The following is a 25,172-nucleotide window of genomic DNA, read 5'->3' as shown; positions in this document are numbered from 1 at the left end:
TTAGATGCATACACGAGATTCACACAACATTGTTGTACCAAAAAAAAATAATGTAAAATACAACAATATTGAAATTGTTTTAAGAATATATACAATGATTATTGGATATGTGAAGCTTATTTCCAATTAGTAAGTGCACACGCAGAGGAAAATGTTCTTAGATCCGGATCAAATTGATGTGGTCAGGACAGGTGGTCATTTTTGGATCTACTCGAGTGGACAATTTGACAGATTTTGTGAAATTATTCTTGAGGAATCGTCATTAGACGACCGTGGGTCTAGTTATTGACTTAGAAATTACACAAATCTGTTAATCGATCAATAATTCGACCCTAGGCAAGACGTGACTCTTACTTGGTACCTGATTTGATTTTAATATGACAACATGCCAGAGCCACGTCGGCCTGGTACCGAATTTTGGATAGTTTAACCGACTTGTAGTATTCGGCCTAAATCAATTTATTCATTCGGATTGAATACTAAATTAGGCATTATTTTGGTCATTGGGCTTGTTTTAAGCATTGTAAAGTGTTGCGATCAAAACACTGACTTCAGGATCCACATTGGAATCATTTATGTCAACAGCAATTATTCCCAATTGATAAACGGAAACCAGTGAAAAAACCAATATCAGAAGACTTCAATGGAAGGTCATGGATCAAAATTGATCTGTAAGACTAATTGAGTAAGTTAAGTTTCTGATTCGTTCTTCAATCCAACGTTACCCAGTTTTCAAATTCAGGCTTGATCACGTTTATCAGTCGTAGTCAATTGAGATGCCTCAACTCATCGGCGACCTCCGAGGACAAAAGACGACTATGGACAAATTTGAAAATGACTGGTATTCAAACCGATGTCCGATGTGTACTTTACCAATATTGAATATAGCATCTTACTTCTTCCACAAGCAAGGCACTTTGCTGTTGAGGATTTGTAGTAAAAGGCTGCAGACCACAATCCAAGTAGTTACAATTTGATAAATGGCTCTTTTCTCAGTTTCGAACCTAGGTTAGCTGTGTCGGAATTGAAAAATCAATATTCCAAAGCTTCAAAACTGTATGACCAACCATACCAACCCAAAGTGGACAAACAGGGCATTCTAACTAGTAGAGTGCAAGTCAATGTCCAGATTGTTACTAGATCTTAACTAGTTTTGTCCACTTGGAGCAAACGTGAACTGGCAAAATGAGAATTCGGCAGAAAAATTCCCCTGAGTGTAAAAATAGTGACATTAAGATGAAGACTTAGTAGAAGTAGATGATGAGGACAAGAAGAAAAAAAGAAAAATAGAAACTGATCATATAAAATTCTTTTAATTGACAGAATCAAATTAATTAAAGACACAAAATCCATTGCGTGCGTGCATTGCATCAATAAAATAAAGAAAAATGAGACTAAGATCATCTACATTTCATTAAGCTGTCAATAAAATCTCAATGTTGATGTGTGGCTGATTCACAGATATAGATTTGCTCTTATTTCAAGTCGAGCACCCAGAGCTCACATCATCATCATCTTCATCACATTATATTCGACATCGTGCGTCGTTATGTGCAATCATCATCGACAATATTGTTGCATTAATGCATTATTTTACTATCTTCGTGCACTTACTTGCTAGATACTTAGTATTTATCTTATATTCTACTCTCCTTTTCTATCATCATCATTTTATATTAACTATTACACATTTTATTGGCGACGGTGATTTTAACATTGAACATGACGACGGTTATGGTTGAAGGTGGAGATCTGTGATAAATGTCCATAAAGCTAAACATTTAAACGCGTCTATAAAATTTTAGACTCTCTCGACTGAAGTGAACCGTTTTGATGAAGGAAATGAGATTAACTGCATTTTGGACGATATAAGTTGATGATTGAAGTGACAGGGATTAAAAAAATGATCTGAAAACGAGTAGTGAGATTAGAGCTTGCTCTACTTTGTTACAAAATTGTTCTCGTTAAGTTTTGTATAAGCTGGAATTGGAATTTTATGATTCTAGAGATTGTTAGCTTTAGAATTCGGTCCACTCCTAGGAATTTTTATTTCAGATGCTTTTCTAGAGTGGACTTTAATGTCAAGTATACATCTAAACAGAGCCAAGTCGATTAGAGTTTAGTATGGCAAGTTGGTTCGACCAAGGTTCGGCTCCTTACAAAATACTGGTTGACTTGCTCCCTCCTACTGAGCGGTACTCCACGCGATGGGTCAAAATCAGTCGTCATGATGCAGTCCAGGCCACTTCATGTCTTGCCGTTAATACAGAAACTTAACGGTACCTTAGCTAACATGTCGTCCTTTTCAGGCTCAAGCTCTGAACTATAGACATTAATAGCACGAAAATTAATCGATATAAAATCTAGCACTAGGTCGTCTACCTCTGACTTGGTGCTGTATTCAGTCTAAATCCGAAACCATGTCATAGTGACGGCATATCTCTGACTTGGTGCTGCATTCAGTTTAATCCTCTATGACTCTGACATGGTGCAGGAAGTTCTGTGACTCTGACATGGTGCCGGAAATTGTGTAACTCTGACATGTTGCTGAAAGTTCTGTGATTCTGACATGGTGCCATATTTCAACTAAATGCAGCAGTAACTAGTCAGAGTCACTTCGGTCTGAGTGGAGTTTATCATCAATTAACCGATTTGTGCTATTCGGGAGAGGAACTCAAACTCTAATTATTAGGAAAACTGAGCAATTTTGATAGTAGTTGGCATTTAAAGCATGTAGTTAGAATCCATAAAAGCTAATCTCTATACAGCAACAAATCCCCCATCATTCCTAAAATGCGCATCTAATTCCACCATCCACACTTCCCATTCCCAACTCACTTGTCATTTCATTTAAAACTAAATTTCATTGCTTGTTGTTAAATTAGCTTACAGCACTTACTTTTTTTCATCTCCTCTCTCATTCACTCTGTTTTCCTTCTAGCTGTTCATAAATGTCGGATTACGCACAATGTCAATTCAAATGAATACAACAATGTGCAAAACTAGTCCACAAGACCACACTGATGTGAATATTTGCGACTAATCGATATATAATCGAAACAAATTTAGATTTTATTGAGTTGTACTTGTCACAATGTTTAATAAATATCAAGTTTTTATTGAACAATTATTCGAAGTTTAGTTTTTATTTGTTTCGAGTATGGAGAGTGCAACAGGTAAGAAAGTGTTGCTTTTGAGTTGGCATGAGGTTAAAGCGAGGAAGCAAACGGTATGACATGGTGCGGTATGACATGGTGCGGTATGGGATGGTGCGGTATGACATGGTGTGGTATGACATGTTGTAGAATGAAATGGTGTTTTATGACATAGTGTGCAATGACATGGTGTGGTATGACATGGTGCGGTATGACATGGTGTGGTATGACATGTTGTGGTATGACATGGTGTGGTATGACATGGTGTGATATGACATGGTGTGGTATGACATGGTGCGGTATGACATGGTGCGGTATGACATGTTGTTGTATAACACTGTGTTGTATGACATGGTGTGCAATGACATGGTGTGGTATGACATGGTGTTACTGTGTGGTATGACACGTTGTGGTATGACACAGTATTGTACGGTATAGGTACGCCACTGGTGTGGTACGGTAAAATAGCACATCTGGTATGACAAAGTGGTAAGTCAATTTCGCAGACATCCCGACAAAATGTCCACAAATCTCCTCACTTCAATAAAAATCCACACCATCACCAAAATGCCCCACAAAACTAGGTGACGATAGATGACAGCTGGGCGAGGAGAGAAATCAGTAAGCAATCTAAATTGAATTTTACGCTTATTCCTTCGTGTCATATTACGGTCACATCATATTATTTGCATTTTAAAAAGAAAACTTCCATACTCTGCACTTTATTTTTTAGCTGTTACACACACGATGATTATTGGCAATGATGGTGGATTATTTACATTTTATGTGGCATAAATTTTAGAATTTGTCAGGCATTTCTGGAATATTTTTGAGTTCAATTGCTTGTGAACTTTTGAACTTGTTTTTTTGTATTTTTTATGGATATGGAGGGGATTATCGACGGGGTTCTTAGGGGGACCATTCATTTATTACGTTATGCTCTTTCCATACCTCTTCTTAGGGTACCTCCTACGTTATTAGCGTCCTCCGCACACTCTTAGCGTACTTGCTGTGCCCTTAGCGTACTTCATCTGCTCTTAACGTACTTCCCCAGCTCTTAACGTACTCCTGACGCTCAAAGCGTACGTTCCAGACCTGAGCGTACCAGCAAGCTCTTAGCGTACGCTAGACGCTCTTTACGTACCCTGCATGCTTTTAGTGTATTCCTAATGCTTTTATCATACGTTTTATGCTCTTAGCGAGCCTTTCATGCTCTTAACGTACCCTCCAAGCTATTTGCGTACCTCTTACGCTCTTAGCATACGCTCCATGCTTTTAGCGTACGCTCCTTGCCCTTAGCGTACGCTCCATGCCCTTGGCTTTCCCTTTATGCTCTTAGTGTACCCTCCATGCTCTTAGTGTATTCCTAATGCTCTTATGGTACCCTTGATGCTCTTAGCGGAGTTTTGTTACAGAGTGGGTATAGGGGTCCGTCCAAAAACAAAATTTTCGGGTTTCATAATTTTTGAACGGCCCCAATGGAGTTGTCGATTTTTGGAATAAAATCAGTAAGCTATTTCTGAAGGACGATGACTACTTTAAGGAGAATATTCTGTATGTCCACCTGTCTCTGTATCTGTGTAAATTACCCAAAACCATGAAATCTACTCATTAAACTCTAGACCCGGACATACAGCAAACTCTGTTATATTATTCCAATCGACCAACAACCCCATAAAATCAGGTCAATGATGCAATTTCTCTAGCAAATAAAACCTCGACTATTTCTTATTTTTTCTAATTACAATCTGTTAATTTTACGATCAAAATCAAAACATTAAGCTTCATCTCGCTATAATTTTTATTATCTCACCATACTGCCCTGTAACATCTAACACCATCGATACTTATACAAAATTGATTATAATTTATTAATTTTATTAACATTTTCTCTGTTCAGTTCCAACAAGCGGCAAAACGAAATAAAATAATAATGTTTATAAAAAATAAAAAGTCAAATGTGTACACATCACATCTCATCTCATCTCGGTTCCGTAAGCTGTAGCAGAAAAAAAAAACTGCTGCATCTAGGTGAAACCTTATTTTATAGCTCTTCAGTGTAAGAGACACACCCTAATAAAAATATATAAAGAGTAAGCCTCCATTCATAGAGGTCACAATGTTAAACTCATTTCCAATTGTTTTATTGGAATGATGGTCGAGGCAAGATTACAATGAAGGAAGATAAAAATAATAAAAAAATCTGAAAACACAGCAGTGATTTTAATGAATTTTTGTGGTAAATATCGTCGTTCATATATCATGACAAAAAAAAAGAGATCCACAAAATACTTGCATGACACATGTGTAATTAAGGTAGATAAAAAAAAGGCAGTAAAAGGTCAATGGTAATAGAAATTTATCCATGATGGACTTAAGTAGCTTTCATCAATAAGATTTATCGATGTTTGTCTCATCACAAATAGTTTAATGGATTTAAAGTCATATTTTTTCTATTGGAATGCGATGTTTCCTATCTATTAAAGTTATGGATGGGAATAAATGACGTCTATAAAATATAGGAGTTATTGAGCTTGCTGGTCACGATTGTTTGCTGTTTATGATACTGGTATATGATTTATAGTCTTTACTGTGTTCTAAGGCACTCTGTCCCTTAAAAGCACTCCATCTCCCTAGGTACTCGATCTCCCAAGGCACTCCGTCTCCAATAGGCACTCCGTTTCCCAAAGGCACTCCTTTCCCAAGGCACTTAGTTTCCCAAAGGCACTCCGTTTCCCAAAGGCACTCCGTTTCCCAAAGGCACTCCGTTTCCCAAAGACACTCCGTTTCCCAAGGCACTTAGTTTCCCAAAGGCACTTAGTTTCCCAAAGGCACTTAGTTTCCCAAAGGCACTTAGTTTCCCAAAGGCACTCCGTTTCCCAAAGGCACTCCGTTTCCCAAAGGCACTCCGTTTCCCAAAGTACTTGATGGTAAGCTGTCCAGGGAATCCGGTTAATGGTATTTTCAAAAATTGACAGTACACTAGTGTGCCATTGCCCACATATTGCCCACCACTGCCTTTGAAACAGACGCAACTGAAGAAACAAGCCCAAATTTCGCAACACAATAGAATGAATGTATGTAGGAAGCATTTTGGTAGTCAAACTTAAAAATCATCCATAATCAATTCGATAGACATCACTCACAACCCATCCTTACAGATAATTCTTAAGAAATCAATTTGCGCACAGTCAGACCTCATCTAATCCATTGACCCTCCTAAATTCCTACCCATCTTCTCAATTTTTTTGCATATATTTCTCAAAAAAAAAAAGTATAAAATTACCATCCAACTCCCCAACGATATTTCAAAAAAATTCCATTCTACAGCATGTTGCTAATACGTATATCCAGCAAGACAGTATAAAATTGTAGCATCACGACGACTCACTGCAACAATATGCTACTATGTTTTTATTATTGAGCATAAGAAGAACAAGAAATGTTTATATCGCATAACAAAAATGCGTCCGGGCAGAACGACAAGAAGGAAGGCACAGAATAAAAATGAGAGGCATTTTTTAATATTTAATTATTTTTACCTTTTGTGTACATTACTTGCTATATATCCACACATATGCATTAAGAGCAATAAAATACTTTGGCTTTAAATGCTATAATTCATTTTTTCAATTTATTTTTGTTTGGTCTCTGTTGCCTGTACAGCTTGCTTATGGATGCTAAAGATCACCAGTCTCTGGCATCATAAAAATCGGAGTGATTTTCTTAACTTTATTTGCTTCTCATTTTTTTTAAGTCTTTTTCTTTATAATAATATTTATAGAGTTTCAAGTTTAACTTCTTCCTGACTTGAAACTGATCCAAATTCATTTTAAATGACCACATAAAAGTGAATCATAAAGATAATGTTTCAACGAAACAAGAGAGACAAGTAAGATGATCAAAGCTGATTTAAGGAGATTTGTGGAGGCTTTTAAAGAGCATGCTATATTGGGTATGGCTGTTGAGAATGTTTAAAAGAGCTCGTGATAGACCGAAGAACTCTTGGAAGGAAGCCGTCAATAGAGACAGCGTTGCATTTGGTATTGGCACTTGGCAGGCGGAAGTCGGCGATAGAACCAACTTTAGGCGACATCTGAGGGCAACCATGGATCACAGTTGATCTGTACGTTCATCGAAGTAAGTAAGTAAGTAGTTGAGAATGTTAATAAAAGCCTTGGTGGGTCACGGAAGACTTATGGACTCTTTTAAGAACTCTGTTGACTATCACTTACTTCCTTACTCACTTCTTTGGCCATACACATCAACTGTGATTCATGGCCTTCCTCAGATGTCGCCTAAAGCTGGTTCTATCGCCGGCTTCCGCCTGCCAATTGCCAATACCAAATACAATGATGTCTCTATCGACAGCTTCCTTCCAGGAGTTCTTCGGTCTACCACGAGTTCTCTTACCATCCAAAAAGTCTGATTTAAAGACCTTATTTAGTGGAGCTTCTACAGGTCTTCTAATAACATGCCCAGCTCATCGGAATCTGTTTACTTTGACTCTTCTCGTAATATCAGCCTCTCCATATATATCTTCAACATTGTATTTCAAAAGTATTTCACTTGCCATTGGAAAATGGCAGGAAGCCAGCGATAGAGTCAGAAGAGGTCATGAATCACAATTGGTCTGTCCGGTCAGAGAAGTAGATAAGTAAGTTGTGGTTTGATGTCTTGAACTCAGATTTTTGTGGCTTTGATCTAGCAATTGGAAGTTCTATACTTGAAAGAAGTAATTTAAGTATCTCGTTACATTGTTGTGTTGTGTACCCATGTGCGATTAGTTGACCATATGTTAAGGAATAAACTTTAGATTTGAGGAAGTTGTAATAGAATGTTAAATTTATAATTTACATATCAAGTGATTTTTGGAACTGACCATTACTGTGATTTTGCTCATATACTGAAGATCCATCCATTCATTAGTGTGATTCAGATTAACTAACCCAAATAGCACAACTCGATTCATCAAAAATCCAGTTTCAAGCCGACTTTATTTCAGTTTTGTTTCATTTGAACCGGCATCATGGAGGCACGTCGACCAAGTAACAGTGATCAGATCTTTACCCACAATGATCATTAAAGTCTTAACAACTATTTCATGTAGAGCCGAAACCTAAATTCAAAGCTGACCTAATGTCAAGTGTTTAGGAATATATCCTCTGATAACGCTAAATAAATCGCTAGAGTTCAAGTTATGTGCCAGGATATATAGATAAATTTTGGAGAGTTCAGATAGACCCTCGTCTGAAAAGTGGTTGGAATGGCAAGGTTTAAAACTGTTTCGAAATCAACTGAAGAGAGCAACATACCCCAATAGGCAAAGATGTCAGGTAGTTGTTTTTGTATGCATAGTTAGGGATAATAGGTAAAATCAAAGCAAATCCGTCATTTTCAGACACAAGTCAAATTAACCACAATCTACTCTTATTCCTATCATACATCCAAATATTGCCCTTTTGATGCCCACAAGAAAGAAGTCAATTTTTGATATCATTTAAGTGACTTTAACAACATACGCACACGCGCGGCTTAATTCCGTTTCTTCTCATTCCATTTCAGTATTTTTTTTAACACATTAAAATTTAGACAAATCGACTTTTTTTATCGCTGAATAAATTGTAAGCATCTTCATCTAATCGCTTTTTTTTGTCGAGCGACAAAAGACACTGAAAATTGAGAAAGAAAAAAAAATATTTAAAATTGGTGTGAATGATATATTGTGGTTAATTATCGGAGCTTTTGTAAGTCATGACAAAAATAAATATGATGGAAATCGGCTGTTTCTCTCAGTATATCCAACAAAAAATGTTGAGTCTAATTTTAATGAAGACAATATCATCTTTTCTCATTTAAGATTGAGATTATGAATTATAATAGGTTAAAATCGGACGGAATTCAACCTTTAATTTTCGACCAATGATCCTCAAGTGTCCAACATTTTTGGACAATTCTGAAGACAGCCTGATAAATCTCAACTGTCAACTTCCTTAAAAATTCTTATAATGTCATGTTTTTAAGAAACAGCGATTAAATAATCTTTAAATCTTGATTAATTTAGCCAATAATCTCCATTTGGATTACCACACTTAAATAAATTACAATTCTATGCAAACGACATCTATATATTGACTAATCTAGTCGATGATTTCAATTTTTGAGAAATTTAAAAATTATTCAGTCCACGCCTTAACACGGTTGTTGTGATAATGTTGATCACGAGCTGATCCTTAAAAGTTGACAACTTTTTGGGAGTTCAAACGTGAATTGTACAACTTACTTAGTTACTCTGCTGGCCGTACAGGTCAATTGTGATTAATGGCCTCCCACAGATGCCGCACGTAACTGGCACTAGCATTGGTTTCCTTTTTTCAATTTCTAATACCAAAGGTAATGCTTTCTCTGTCAACAACTTCCATCAACGAATAATACGTACAACTTATTGATTCAAAATTAGACACCAGAAAGGTACCATGACACCATGATGGCATATTCTAGCATTGTGATCAGACATTAAGCTAGAGTCACATCAACTTAGGGCCGATTTGGGGCCGAAAATTAATCTACAATTTCTATTTTAGAATCAAAATTGTGTATAATAGTAAGTCAATATCCAGAAATCATACGGTCCATAGCTTACCGAAAATTCGGCACCAACCGTGACTTCAAGCTAGATTAGACTAATTCCGGATTCTAGTCCGAGTTAAGTCTGTCTAGAACTGGGGATTTTCGGCAATTCTACGTTGTAGACTTTTCGGGATAGTGCAGGGTAGTCGTTACGTTACCTGTGCTAAATAAAGTTGTCCTAAAGCTCCGTGCTAGTCAAGTGATCGCTGCATTAGCTCACTTAATGGCGAAATTTCATCATCCCGCAACAAATTCGTTGGATTATTATCAAAATTTGAGAATTGTCCCATAATTCTATTTAATTTAAAAGAGTTATGTAGATCTAACAGAATATGTTTAATTCAAATTACGGATTCTCCACAAGATTTGGACCCTCGTTTTCGATTTCCAGTCCATGGTTCTACCACTTTAGTATGGGGTTATTTGATTCTATAGCAAACGTCCCACCTATTTCGTATCATTTAATTTCCAAAGAATTAAACTCAATTGCACGATCCAATTTAGCATCGCTTAAAATCCTGAACAATTTCCCCACAAGGGCATCACACCAAAAAAAAAGTCCAAAGATTCAAATCGAATAAAATTAGTTTAGTCCGATTGTCGGTCGACAAAAATCACCAAAATAAGAAGGAATAATATAAAAATTTCTCATCATAATGAGTTGAGAGGGAAGATCCTATCATTATAAAGAAGTGAAATAATGAAAAATTACTTTCTAATAAGATTATATTCTGTGAATATTTTTATATACAGACACAAAAAAATATCTTCTCATTCTTCAGCGATACATCCAATATGAGGAAGAATAAGAAGAAGACAAACACGAAAAAAATTGAAAATATTTTTTTTTATTTCTTTCGTGCCGCGGCAAATGAGTATCTGTAAAATGAAAAAGGAGCAAAGCTATCCGAAAATTACATATAAATAAAATTCCAATCAATTATAATTAATACAAAAAAGTCAACAATGATTGGACTCGAAAGCGTGACATCATTAAGACTAGATGTGAGTGAATAAGGCTGATCATGATGTTAAAATGGTCGCTGGATTGTGAAGTATTTATAATTTTCATGATTTACACGTTTGTATATGAATTTGCACAAAATTAAGAGTAAGCCATAAGTATGTGCGTGTAACTTATGGAAGTGATTGTGTGAGGCACTTCTGGTTTGCTGTTTTAATCATGCAACAGCAAGCCGGAGATTTGATAAGCAGCAGAATAAACAGGAGATTTGATAATGAAAATTCAATTTTTAATGTCGGAAACAGCTACAAAATGATGATCAACAACATCTGATGGTTTGTGTCTTGTAATGGTCGTAGTAAGTTGCCAGGTTTCAGAGATACAAGAAGCCTAAAATATACCAGATGAGTATGATTGTGTGCATTGCTCTCAGCTTATTCTTCTCTTGAAAGCATACTTTTCCTGAGAGCACACTAATTGCCTGCTATTTTAATGGTCGTTGTTATTTTCAGGGTTCAAAAAGACATAATAACCAGAATAGCACAACTCGCTAATCGATCCGAAACGCGGCACCATGCCAGAATTCGACTAGACTTTCATCCTGTGATTAATTGGTGATTAAGCTCTGGTCATTAGAGTCGGTTGTCCGACGATATACACCGCTGCTGTTTTTACGGTGTCTGGTGCCAAATCCAGCACCAAGTGGGCATTAGTGAGATTATGTATCTGTAAGCCAATTTATCAGTAGACAATTATACCAGTGGACAAAACGACTGGTGGGTAAATGACATTGAACTGAAGTAGGGAACCCAAAGTCAAACCGGTCTGTGGACTGATTTTTGATTGATAATCCGATTTGAGCTATTGAGAGAAGCCTTTGGTACAGGACAAATATTGGCAAAATTGAAAAATGCATAACTCATAAAGCATTGATGAGATTTGTAACAATTAGGCAAAGTGGCCTGGACTTTAGGAGTTCAGATTCGATCAGAAGCCACTTTGACTACTCTTCATTTAGTTTAAAGCAGTTGTGAACAACCTGTGAGCCAAGCACACATGCTTGGAAAATTCAATGAATCAATGCTTCCCATCAAGGTGTGCAGCGAGAAAAGAAAGGTTGCACTGGTCTAGAGTAATATGAATATCATACTAAATATCAACAATCATCAACATCATAACTACATCGCCATACCCCTAGGATACCTCCAGCTAGTAATCAAATTAACATCAAAAATTATTTTGTTCACGCAAATTGTGAATATGTAGATAGATACACATAAGTATTTAGATGGACATGATTTTTTTTTTTATAAAAAGATTTAAAATAACATGCCTTTTTGTACCGCTCAACATTTTCATCGTCGATGCCACGACCAAGAAAAAAATAAAAACATCGGTTTTTTTTTTTGTTTATTAATGTTATTTTATTTTGGCTAATGGATATCCACATTCATAGATCACCTCTTTGATGTGATGTTTTTAACACGTTACCTTAATAAGAAGATGTGCTTTAATGTGCGCCTTCATAACGTTTACTCATGTCATTAGAGTGAGATGTATAAAAACCATTTTAATTTTTATTTTTATTTATTATTATTATTATATTTTACTTAGTAAAGAAATTAAATTAATAAATATGAATATCGTATGATAGATATTCGGCTTCAATTAACGATTTTATGTGTTAGCACATTTTTATCGTTTCTTTTCATCTCTTTTTAACGTGTTTTCAGATGATTTTAATGAGCTTATAGCTGACATGCTGACTTTTTTATCGGTATGTCCATGTGGCTGATATCTTTTTTGGGGACATGCTTGTTGAAGGCTCATTAGATGTTTGTTATTAGTATCATAGGTACAGTTATTAGTATTTTATGACCTTTAAATTGAGGTAAAATTAAGATAAAATGGAATTATAGTATTAAATCAAAAAGAGTTAATTGGTTAAGTACTTGAGCATACCTAGCATACCTATAGCTTTGCCTTACTTCCATTCCTTTTTGTGGCTACTTTTACTTACTTTCTTTGCTAGCCATACAGATCAACTGTGATCCATGAGCTCTCTTAGCTGGTCTGAAACTGGCGCTATTGCTAGCTGCACTTTTCCAATTTCTAATACCAAACATTAAATGTTTCTATCAACAGCTTCTTTCCAAAAGTTATTTGGTTGTCCTCGCACTCATTTCCAACCTACAAATCAGATCTAAAGAGTTTATAAACCACGATAGTCAGCTTCGTTGCTATTCAGCTTTCAGGATTGTGTCCATAGAAGATATTCAAAATAATCTCCTTTTTTGATTCACATATCCTAAAATCCCCTCAAATTGTTGTGATCCTTTCATAAAATTGAACATTTCCCTTGTTTAAAATCATATAGCCACTCTAGCACATGTCGAAAGATTGTTGAAAATCAAATACCAGGCTAACATGAGTAAAGGTCAGACACTTTTAAAGTACAGTTTTGAGTTCTTTTTACTTACTTGCTTCGTACTTCCTCGGCTGGGCCGCACGAGGGCCCATTGCAGCTTGTAGGGGATTTGTGAAGACAGTTCTATCCTTCGAAACCTGCCAGTTCTTTGTACTTAATGCACTTATATGTGAAGTCCAGTTCTATACATTTTAGTGTCTGACCCTTGGACATGGCTCTAGCCTGGGGTGGGATTTTATCGACTTTGGTTTGAAGTCTTATTTCATCCAAATTGGTCTGAGGGCCGATTTAGACGATTATGGCTTGAAACTAGAGTCATAATGGCCTGAGTCAGAATTTCAGCCATTTCTATACCGTGTGTCTACCGAGTAGGAATGATTATCTAGACAAAGCTTATAAAAATCAATAATATTGCATCATAACCAGCAATTAATCACATCCTGTTAACCAAATGCGTTCCTTCTCCATACAAACCATTCCTTTTCTCCAACTTATTTCTCATTTCTGCTATCTCACGCTTATCCATGCAATATGTGTAACCTAATCATGATATTCATCTTTAACTTACTATAAAGGTACATATCTCTCATATAAATATATATAAATACACACCATCGATAAAAATAAAAAGCCATAACGTTGTAGATTCATAAAGCATAGATAATTGCTCAGACATAAATGCAAAGTGAAATGTTAATAATCTAATTTTTTATCAGATCATAAATTAAGTATCATAGTTGAGATGATTGTTGAAAAATTGTATTCGTAAAATGATTTATAAACTGCTTGTTATTGCATCGAGGCTTATAAAGTGCGCGCGCAATAAAATTCACATCGATCATATTATTTCTTCTACTCTCTTTTTTCATTCATTGGTGAAGTTATGAAAAATGAAATGAAATGAAATATGAAAGAATACAATGAATTGTGGATTGTGGGAGTTAGAATGTTGGGGTTTAGAGCGCATTTTGTGATGTTCTGCAATTTTGAATCATATGATTTCCCTAGATTATGATGATTTTTAGGTTCTAACCCTAAATGAGTGTATTTTAAAGTTTGGTTAAGTAAAAATACGCAAGTTTGTTCCATAAGCCTCAAACTTCCTCAATTGTGCATCCTGGTGGTACAATCCTCACAGTCAATCCTAATTCAGGCCTAATCTAGGTCCTGATTCACAGAAATCACTCTCAGGAGCTCATAGTGAGCTGCTGTCGTTAGTGTTAACATTTGCATTTGGTATCGGTAATTTCCAGATGGAAGCTAGTGGTAGAATCTAGCTTTAGGAGTCGTCTAAGGAGGGTCATGGAACCGCTATTTATCTGTATGACCGGTGAGCAACTGCAACAATCTCAGGACCGGTAATTCCTTAAAGATCCAGTTATGATTTCCAGCTGGCTCTTTGGTTCTCTTTGCTGGAATTTAAGGATAACTGCTTGCTAGGCCAACGCACCCAGAGTTGCAGTTACCCAGAGCCTCTTTTGACTCAGTTCCACTATGTAACTTGGATTGAAGGTATCCATCACGAAAACCTGAGGTTGATACATGATTTGGTTAAGCTAAGAGTGACATAAAGTCACATACATTGCTCCGAAAAAAATGTCACTACCTTTTTTAGCTCGAGTTACCTGAGAAACTCCGCGGTTACGTAATTCATACTTTTTGAATACCGATACCACCTAGTTAACCGAAAAAAATCTCACCTTTTTTAGCTCGGGTTCACCATATTCAATTTTTAGGGGGATTCACTTTTTCAGCTCTGCCTAAGTTTCTCGCAGGTTTAGAAGAAGCGCATCACTAGCATGTCCCCAAAAGTACCCCTACAGATAACATCCAAAGCATTTATGTCATCCCAACAATCAATCCATACCACAAGACAAACAGCACCTCAGCCAATTACTCAATCAATCCATATCCCAGACAATTGACCCTGTTATAAAAAATCTAAGGTGAAATGAAATAAAAATAATGAAAAAAATCTCACGATATGAAATGTGTGTGCGATTATACTTCATATATATGAAGAGTGGCTACGTCGAGTTAAATTCACTAATCAATAAATCGCACAAGGGATTGGATAGAGTGAGAGAGAGAGAGTTAGAGGAGAAGAAGAAGTGGGAAAAACTATAATTGCATACTCACGGAAATGACTTTGTAGTGCACAAAGTCAGACATGATACATTGCACCGACGAATATTCAACTACGTCTTCAAGGCGAAATAGAATTTTCACGATTTGGAATCTTACTTTTTTATATGAATGAATTGGAAATAAAAGAGAGAGTTTGGAGTGAGATTGGATGGATGGATGGGTAGCGCGTTTAATAGGGATTATGGTTCTCTTAAGTAAGCTTATTGTGAGGTGTTAAGAGAGAACTTTTATGGATTTCAAACATTTAGAGTAGTGTTGGGCAACAAGTGTGCTCCGAAACACTAGTGTCCCGACTAAATTTTTTGAAAATTCCTCATGCCGTGTGTCAGTCGAAGCTAATCATCAGGTGTGCCGCAAAAAAGTTGCTCACTACCAGGGGACTTTGGGGGCTCTTTAGGTTGTTTTGGGAGATTTTTCATGGAAAACACTAGCAAATTGAAGATTTAATTTTCAATAACGGGTTAGGAGATAGGTTGACATCCTAATCTCTACCTAAATGCACCCCTGCTTCTTGACATGCTAAAATTGTCAAATTTGAGACCATTTGAGACTGAAAATTCTTATTAAGAATTCCATCAATTCTAGAACCGATTTTTTATTGTGGTGATATGTTACGGATATGTTATGGTGCAAGCTTGGTTCGGAATGATAAAGGTACACCCCTGGTGCGGTACCACGGGTGCATATGTTATGACAAAGTAGTATTCTTTTACCATACCATTGGTACACCACGATGTATCAATACTGACTCATTGTAATGCTATATCGTACCACCGGCGTTCTATTGCCATTGGTGTGCCACTCATGATCATTAATACGGTACAGACTACTTTGATATACCAGATAAACCAATGTACCGTGCCAATGGGGTATCTATAATGTATCGTACTAGTGGGGCTATTATAATGTACCATACCGCACTGTAGAATCACCGGAGTCATCGGCCCCAGACAATTTTCTTCAAATCCATCTCTCCTCTCAAAAGACGCGCTAACAAGACTACAAACTTAAAAAAATGCAATAAAATAAATCACAAATGAGCATTTTAAATCAATATCATAAAATGTTCTCGATAATGTAGATGGATATCTGCTTCTCTTTGCGCGAGAACAACAAGATAAAAATGGTGAGAGAAAACGAAACATAAAGCAAAGAGGATGTTGGATATACTTTTTTATTCTGTGTGTGCAAAAACCAGTAGGAATGAAGAAGAGATGAAGAAACTTAAAAAATAATTAATGAATTGTAATGATTTTAACACATTTCGACTAATTAAATGACGGATGATGTATTAAAGTGGGTGTAAACTATTTTGACTCTTTTTTGGATATACTTTAACTTGAAAAATGATGTCAGCACATTGAGTAAAAAAGAAGGAGTTTGCTGACTCATTTGTAGATGTAGATGACCGATTATTAAGTTTTTTGGGCCTTTTGTGGATGTAATTAGGTATGATAATTTTAAAATAATTATTAAGGTGTCATAAATGAAGCAATAAGCTAGTATTATGTCCTGTCAAAGCATCCAACATCTAAAAAAATGATTAATGTACAAAAATTGCCAATATAAATTTATTGACTATCCATAAATAGCTGCAAATGACTTCTTAATTTCCATAAACATAATAGTATGGGTAGCTATGAGTAGCACCTCCTCATAGTCTTCACAAAAAAATTATACACATAAAGCGTTATGCAAATTGAGTCTCAAATTGAGTTTTAAGTTAATTAAAGTTTACATTAACAAATTATCGTACAATTGGCATTTACTAGCATTAAAAAAAATTAACATGCAAATTTATGCATAAATCAACCTTAAACATGAAGCATGAACATTAAAATGTAATTGTAACCATTAAATGCTACCATTTAAATTTATGTATTGCGCGTGAACTATGGGCTTGCTAATAAATATTATTAATTTTTTGGTCTCCTTATTTCTGTGCTTATGAATAATCATATTGTGGGTAATTTTTCAATTTTATCCCACACTGCTTAGCAATTTGTTGGTGTATAATGATCTGCTTTTTGGGATGTAAGATCGATTTATGATATCAGAGGCTTGTGTTAAGAGTTATTCTTGAAAGACCTCGAAAATAAGATCTGAAATCCATTTTTAGCTGCATTGGCCTTCCTTAAATTGCTTACGACTGAAATCATGTTCCTATGTGAAATATATGTTGCAATAAAAGGCTTTTCATTCAATTCTGCTGGCTTAATCACCTAGTTTGTCCTAATTAGATGTTCTTTCAACACTACGCAGTAGTATCTCTAAAAATACAAAAATATTTATCCCGACCAACGGGATAATTTTTTAGTACCTCTAAAAAATCCAAATATATTTTTCTATATGGAATGCAGTCAAGGATGGTGTAACAAACTTCCGTTTCTGTCCAGCAATGACGTTTTCGAATTCCTAAGATATCCAAGAGCAATAATTCAACATCTCCTTTGGATAAGTTCTTTGGTCGCTTTTATGATCTATTGCTAACTACAAAGTCAGATTTATTGATCTAACTTATCAAAACTTCTACAGGATTTAATGGGAATATGCAATACCCAGAAACTCATCTGAAAATTGTAAAAATTGCTCAATTTTCCCAATCTTATCAACAATCGGAAATTTCAAATTTCAAGATAAGTATGTGAGCGTTGGTCTTATGTCCCGGCTATCAAAAACTCTCCTCAGTTCCTATTCTCATGTGGTTTTATAGTCGTTTGAATCTTGCGTAATTAATTTTTTGTAGCAATTTCAATACAGCGGTCATTGGAGTAGACAATAATACATAATAACTAGTAAAAGGTAAGATAATATCCGTCAAAGAATTTTATTTTAATCCGTCATTTACTTTTTTAAACTCATTTAATTGCACTCATAATTCGTTGAGAATTCATATAAAAATTCGTCAGAATTTTATTTGCTGTCACGAATTTCATCCAAATCCGTGCAGAGTTCCATCAGAAATTCGGTCGGTCCTAGCATTGTGTAATATCTTCATGACTAGTTTTTTAAAAGATCAGCCCTTAAATTCCTTCACATCAATGTAGTTGGATACAGTTTTTAAATTATAGAACAGCATCAGATGCTGTCATGACTCCTATTTGCTTGATTTCATTTAAATCTTTTGAAATGTCAGTCATGATAGTCTGGTGTTGAATATTGGATCGATTAGCCAACTTGTGTAACTCATGATAGTTCCTTTTAAGCTGCAGATCAGCTTTAAAGATCATATTGACTGAACAATCAAATATCCGTTTTCCAATTAAGTCAGCAATAAATGCGCTCAAGTAGCTTAATTACGTACAAGTAGCACCTTCATCTCATCCCAATGTTATCTCAATGATCATGAATATTCCAATGCGAGTATGCTGATCATTTGAAAAATGTTCCTGAATGTATCAGTAAACAAGTCTACAAGTCATTAGAACAAGGTGAATTTTGTGGTTTTCGACTCGATAATAAAGCCAAAAAGGAAAGAATCACGGAATTTCATGTGAATTGACGCTATGCGCGCACATTGTATGTACATTGGGATGTGTGAAAAGTATTTCAATAAATGTTATAATACAGAAAGATCGGTCGAGGGCACGAAAAGCATGTGAAATGTTTTTTTTTCTGTTTCTCTCTTCTTCTTATTTGATTAGGATGCGTTGAATGGTACATCTACCTATCTAAATTAGATGTGCATACATCTTGTGTTGTGTCTCATTCTTGTTAAGAACACAAACAGGAGATTGTGAATGTGATTTTAAACGATTTAATTGATAATCATGTCGATAAAATGTTTCAATTTTTTTTTTTTTATGTCTGTGTCTCTCCTTTCCATTCGTTTCTTGTGCTGCTTATGCTTGCATACTTTATGTAACTTTAGAAACTTTATGTGTTAAACAGATTCCAAAAAGTGTCAAAGCAATTGCACGATTCTGCGAATTTTCAATCTTGTGTCGCTTCTCTAATGCGAGCATTACCGATATTTTTTTTGTTTTTTACACTTTCTTGCCTTTTTCATCCATAACTCAGATTTTTATCGTGTAACTACTTTTGTGGATATAGAGAGAGAGAGAATCTGAATCATACGGAAGTTGATGGAGTTTGGAATTGATTGAGAAGAATGGATGTACAATGTATATTTAAATTTTTATATACTAGGATATGTAAATGACTGTTTTGCATACTGATGAGTAGATTGAGGCATGTTTGAGGCTAAATTTGGATAAGGTCTTACATAAGCTAATGATTGAAAATAAACAATAAGTTTAATACTTCAAAGAGTAGTGCAAAGGAGAAATGCGCAATTTAGCGTGTTCATACACTTACTATCCTTCCCGTGGCGCATCTTGACTATGTCAAACCGTCCAAAAAGTGGGGAAGGCAGAGGTTAATTGTGAGTGTGAGGCCTGACGAGTCCGACCCTCGTTAAGAAATCAATAGCTTCGAATCGTTAAGAGAATAGTCAACGAATGGATTTATTAACGATTTATAAACTAAACGAAAACAGACAAGTGACCTTCAACTCAACACTTACGTCCTTACTTATTAGAAATTCTCAGTTTTGGCATCTAACTCAGCAAATGGAACGTCAGAACACTTCCAAACTCGCAAGCGTTAGTGCTGAAGTTGAGTCACTTTAGGTGTAAGATCACTGCAATTCAGGAAACAATGTGAACCGGAAATAGTGTTCTGGATATCAACCGATTTAGAGTGTTTAGCAAGTGAACAGCAGATCTGCATTTTCTATTGTTCTAGATGCGCATCCAAATGCACAGATCTACAGTTTTTTTGTATCTCTGCAGATCTGTCGATCTAATTTTGGCAAACCCCATGTAAAACAAAGGATGAGAGGCACCGGATTCATTGTCAATCCGAATTGGACCGAAAAACCATCGATTGGAAACATATCATTGACATAATGTATGTACGAGTCGACTCAAGCAACTATACGGAGATATGAATCAAAAGATTCGTCTTTAACTGAGAGTAATAGGACTTACGTTCCAGACTAATGAGTTGCGAAAATCGATTTTAACTTACGACTAGATAGAGGAGTAAATTCGATTTCTTTGAGACTAATTCCTTTTTATAATAATTTCAAATGAAAACTAATTTATTTTTGATAAAAAACTGATAAAATTCCTCAAAATAAACTTGAGGAACTTTCACATTCTACGCAGCATATAAATATAAAATATCCATCTTGATCCATAACTCAAGACTCTTAATTCAAAACACAAAAAAAAAAAAAATTATAGAATCGAAATTCCAAATTCAATACCTAAATAGAGTTGTGCGAAAGAACCATCCGATCAATGGCTTTCTAATTCTGATTTATTCATTCTTGTTGGTGAGACTTCTTTCACATTTAAACAACACAAAAAAACACAAAAATTAAGAAATGGCAGAACAACAAACACAAGATGAATAATAAAAGGAATGAAAATATTTCGAATAGTAAATGATATTTCCAATTTATATAGACACAGCCGTAGAACAATATCAAAATGTTAATCTCTAGAAATAGAAAGAAAAAAAAAATTATCTGAAGATGCTTTATAACGGAAAATAGTTTATAAGACGATCTATACACATATAGCATAAGACACCTTCTCATATGTGAGGCATACGAGTCAGAATAGAAATATATTCAAACAATATATTTATCGACACATGGATGGATTATTTATTGCTCTTCTTTTATTGAGAACTCTTTTTTTTTGTCTTTATTGAGGCTTGCTTTGTTTGATCGCCTTCTTTACTAGCTCTAATTTCTAGCTGGTGTGGATGGAAATAGTTGTGGACTTTGACTTAATTATGTCGATTGTGTCTGGATATTTGATTAAATCAGTTTCTAAAGTGTACTTGCTTACTTCGCTGGCCATACAGATCAAGTGAGATCCATGGCCTTCCTCAGTCGGAGCCTAAAGCTGGCTCTATCGCTGGCTACCGCTTGCCAGTTACCAGTTCCAGGTGTGGCAATATTTCTATCGACAGCTTCTTTCCATGAGTTCATTGGCCTACTGCGTTCTTTAGTGTATCCTGCAAAATTTTTCTTGGATGTTTCCTAGGTATTATCAGGAAACGGACAATTTAGGTGACAATGTTTGTCATTTTTTGTCACATTTTAGTCAATTTTGTGACAAATTTTCGAATGTTTGACTCCTATGTCACATTTCGTTCTAAATTGTCAATCCCTGGGTATGGTCTAGGTTTAATGATTTTCAATTACAAGTTCAAGTCAATTTATAACGCCAGCTTCAAGCAATATCTATTAGAAGTCTTGCATCACAATTGAAACAATTCTTTCTATATATTGATCTACATCGAGTCAAGTCAACTTTTAAATACGAAATTCGAGTTGACTTCAAGCTCTAGTGTTTATCCATAGATAAGAAATATTGATGCATGTCTAGACAGTACTAATACGCGATATTGCGAACTTTTACAAGGTTTAAAACCCTTACTTGAACCTTGATTACGACAAAACATAATGGTGTCTTTAAATTATTAGAAATTACTCTAGCTCAGGTTCAAGTCTTATTCAAAAAGGATCTTTGAATAGATTGGATTATCCCAATTCAGTGGTGGCTAACCTGTGCTACGGCACAACTTAGTCGAAAGTCTCGACATATTTTCGATTCGGTGTCGGGTAGTCTCGATCTCGGTCTCGGTATCAGTATTAGCATTAAGAAACCTTAGCTCACGGATTGCCCTTCACCGATCCAAACCATTAAACATGCGCTTTTATCACCAATAAAACACAAAATTCTATTTCATGTTCACTCCTAACTAGATTTCTCATTCAATCCTATACCTTTATAGCATTCAGATCGGATTTAGATTTCATTTTTCAAACAATAAATTTCCTTTTATTAAAATACATCAACAAATAACACGATCGCTATTTATGGATCTTCTTTTTATTTCTCACTTGTTTCTACCTTTTCTTACATTTCATTTAATTTGAACAGAAGGAATTAGCCGCATTAAGCATATTTACTAATTTTTGGAAATATTTTATACACACAAAGGCCGAAGAATCTTTTGTGGGACGTCGCTTTTCTTCACTTCTAGATGGGATAAATTCTTGTTCTTTTTCAAGTGTTACGCACGAGATATTGTGATTATTGGTAAAAAGATTTTTTCTTTCTATTTAACATTTGGATATGTTTGGTCGGTGACCCAGTGGAGATGACTGTAATTATGCTCAGGCCAAGCTCAAGCATTGATTTAATATAGAATTAATGAGTAGCTCAAGAGTAGCTGTTTTTGCACGGATTGCAGAAGCTCATACCGAGCAGCACATGATTGTGAATTTCATTCTGACAACTTAAGAGCTTACGATGGCATGCTGCTTACTGTACTTTAACCTGTGTCGATTTCTCTGGTGGTGGTATGGTAAGGTAGTAGCAATGGTATCAATGGTGTATCCGTGGTTTGGTATACTGGTTCGATGGTTTATCATTGGTTCAACAATTCTTCGGTACAGGCATATATCCTTATCATACTAGGTGTATCATTGTACCTAGCTTTACCTAGTGTACTTATGTGCCATACGACACTATGTCATACGACACCATACCGTGCGACACCATGTCATACGACACCATGCCATACGACATCATGTCATATGACATCATGTCATATGACACCATACCGTACGACACTAAGCCATACGACACTATGTCATACAACACCATGTCATACGACATCATGCCATACGACACCATGCCATACGACACCATGCCAAACGGTACCAAGTCATACGGCACCATGTCATACGACACCATGTCATTCAACACCATATCATAAGGCACCATGTCATACGACACCATGTCATACGACACCATGTCATAAGGCACCATGCCATACCGTATCTCTTTTAGATAAATCGACCCGTAACATATTCAAGCAACTTCAACTAGCTGCTCGGGCATTTCTTCTTACCCAAAAAATTTCATCAATTACAACCTGAAAATTGTTTTATTGGCAAATTACAGATGACTCACATCATGGATTATTACAGGCAGGTAATCCCGCTTTAATCTTTTCATCTAAATTATGCTTCTTATTTAATGAGGACTTGAATCGTGTTGCTTGTTATGATTTGCTATTTGATGTTATTTTAGAAACATTCAGAAGCAATTATATCTGGTACTTTCTATTGAATGAACAAGGTTAAGCTTTAAAAATAAATGGATTCCGAATTTGAACATTTTGCTTTAATTTAATAACGCTTTGTGATAGCCTCGGGGTTAAAAATAATTATTTTTGATGGCACTAAACTGAAATTTAGTAGACTGGTTATAAGCTACTACTTACTTTATATTTTGCAGATGGTTGGAATTACTGTGGGAAGACATTTGGTCATGATATGGCTGTGATCATGTCAATTTATCATTACTTGATCATTTTTTGAAAGGTTAAGTAAATTGATGGGTTTAGAGGTTTTGTGGCGGTTCTTATTCAGATTAGTAGATTGGATGTAAGTTGTACAAATTGAGATTTGATTTCATATTAATGGGATTTGAACGCATGTCTTTGTATGATAAGTGTTGATCTGACAGAAAAAGGATGATTTTGAATAACGGATTGAGAGTGGGACTCGAACCTTCGTCTTATAGATTCTAGTCGCATGCTCTTACCACTGAGCTATTGAGAGGAATTCGATAGTATGGCAAACTACTTTACTAGTTACTTTCTTGGCTGGGGTGCACGAGGGCCTATTCTGCCAACGTATTCCATGTTATAGAATACTACTCTTACTTCCTTGGCTGGGGCGCAGTTCTGGGTAGGGAAGGACTCAAACATCCTTTTCAACACATCCTCGCGATCTTTTGCCATCCACAAAGTCTGAAGTATAGCAAAGTGTCATATATAAATTATTGGGAATTGAGGAAGTTATTGATCTGACTCGTCGGTAAACCAAATGTCAAATGTCTACCTTCACGGGGTACTCTCTGCTATCACTTGAAACACCGTTAGCAATCGAGTCATGTTAGGATGTGTGCTTTAAATAGACCATATCTGTAGGTTGGCAGCCCAACAAACAGGATAGGAATAATGGACGTACAACCTGATATCTCTATGTTTTCTAGAAATCCTGGCCCCGAAAAATTTTCGGGATCAAGACCGGAATATAAAAATTTTTCCGAATAATTTTTAAAAATTAACATTTAAAATCTAAAAATCACCTAATAATTGCAATTTTCAATCCCGATCCCGACTTTTGCAGTTTTCGGGATCCCGGGATTTTTCTGGATCAAGATGTCTGCCTTATGCACACCCCTTACCACAGCTTTCTGTACCTCCCTGATTACATCATTCTGTACCCTCCTTATTACATCATTCTGTACCCCGCTTACTGCAGCATTATTTATCTCTCTTACTACAGCATACAAGACAATACATATTCCATATTCTCCAGCATGTCCCCTCTGGGCTGATCACAGATTTTTCTGTGTATAAAATCTGAAAGAAAAATAACATCAATTATGTTTAATAAATCTATTTTACTTACTTTTTTTTCTATTTAAATTCTCACCAAATGCTGAGCACTTTAGACATTTTTTAAATGAACGAATTATTGAATGGTCAAATAACATTTATTTTAAATATGATAATAAGAATAGAATTCCACCTCCTTATGAGATCTTCTATTTCATCGTATTTTGTGTTGTATATATGAGAAAAATAGTTAAAATTAACGCTATTTGACTATTGTTAAATAGCATGGAGATTTCTGTATCTCTTTGATCATCTCTCACAGTCCTGTTTATCTTTTATTAAGCAACAGTGAGAAGATTTTTTGTATTTAAACAATCGATTAGTTCGAACTATACTTAAACTATAA

At 35.5% G+C, this 25,172-nt stretch overlaps 1 protein-coding gene across 1 annotated transcript; it reads left to right on the top strand.

Annotated features, from left to right (window-relative positions):
* The first annotated feature begins 22,865 nt into the window (after nucleotides 1-22,865).
* On the top strand, nucleotides 22,866-23,501 carry LOC139098439 (keratin-associated protein 9-1-like). The gene is made up of 2 exons (XM_070650648.1): nucleotides 22,866-23,217; nucleotides 23,320-23,501. Exons 1-2 carry the CDS (start codon nucleotides 22,866-22,868, stop codon nucleotides 23,499-23,501), a joined length of 534 nt encoding a protein of 177 aa, XP_070506749.1.
* Nucleotides 23,502-25,172: the final 1,671 nt, after the last annotated feature.

The sequence above is a fragment of the Chironomus tepperi genome, unplaced genomic scaffold (assembly GCF_022539635.2).
Source record: "Chironomus tepperi strain 1889 unplaced genomic scaffold, CSIRO-AGI_Ctep_v1 contig_37, whole genome shotgun sequence".
In the NCBI taxonomy this organism is placed as follows: Eukaryota; Metazoa; Arthropoda; class Insecta; order Diptera; family Chironomidae; genus Chironomus; species Chironomus tepperi.
Note: the sequence above shows the minus strand (reverse complement) of the source record. Positions and strands in the feature narration are given on the sequence as shown.

Bases quoted from the DNA above. Each gene is read 5' to 3' on its own strand.
- LOC139098439 (XM_070650648.1), top strand. From the start codon at position 22,866: ATGTGCCATACGACACTATGTCATACGACACCATACCGTGCGACACCA. The intron at 23,218-23,319 runs GTAACATATTCA...GGCAAATTACAG, and splicing joins TCTTTTAGATAAATCGACCC to ATGACTCACATCATGGATTA.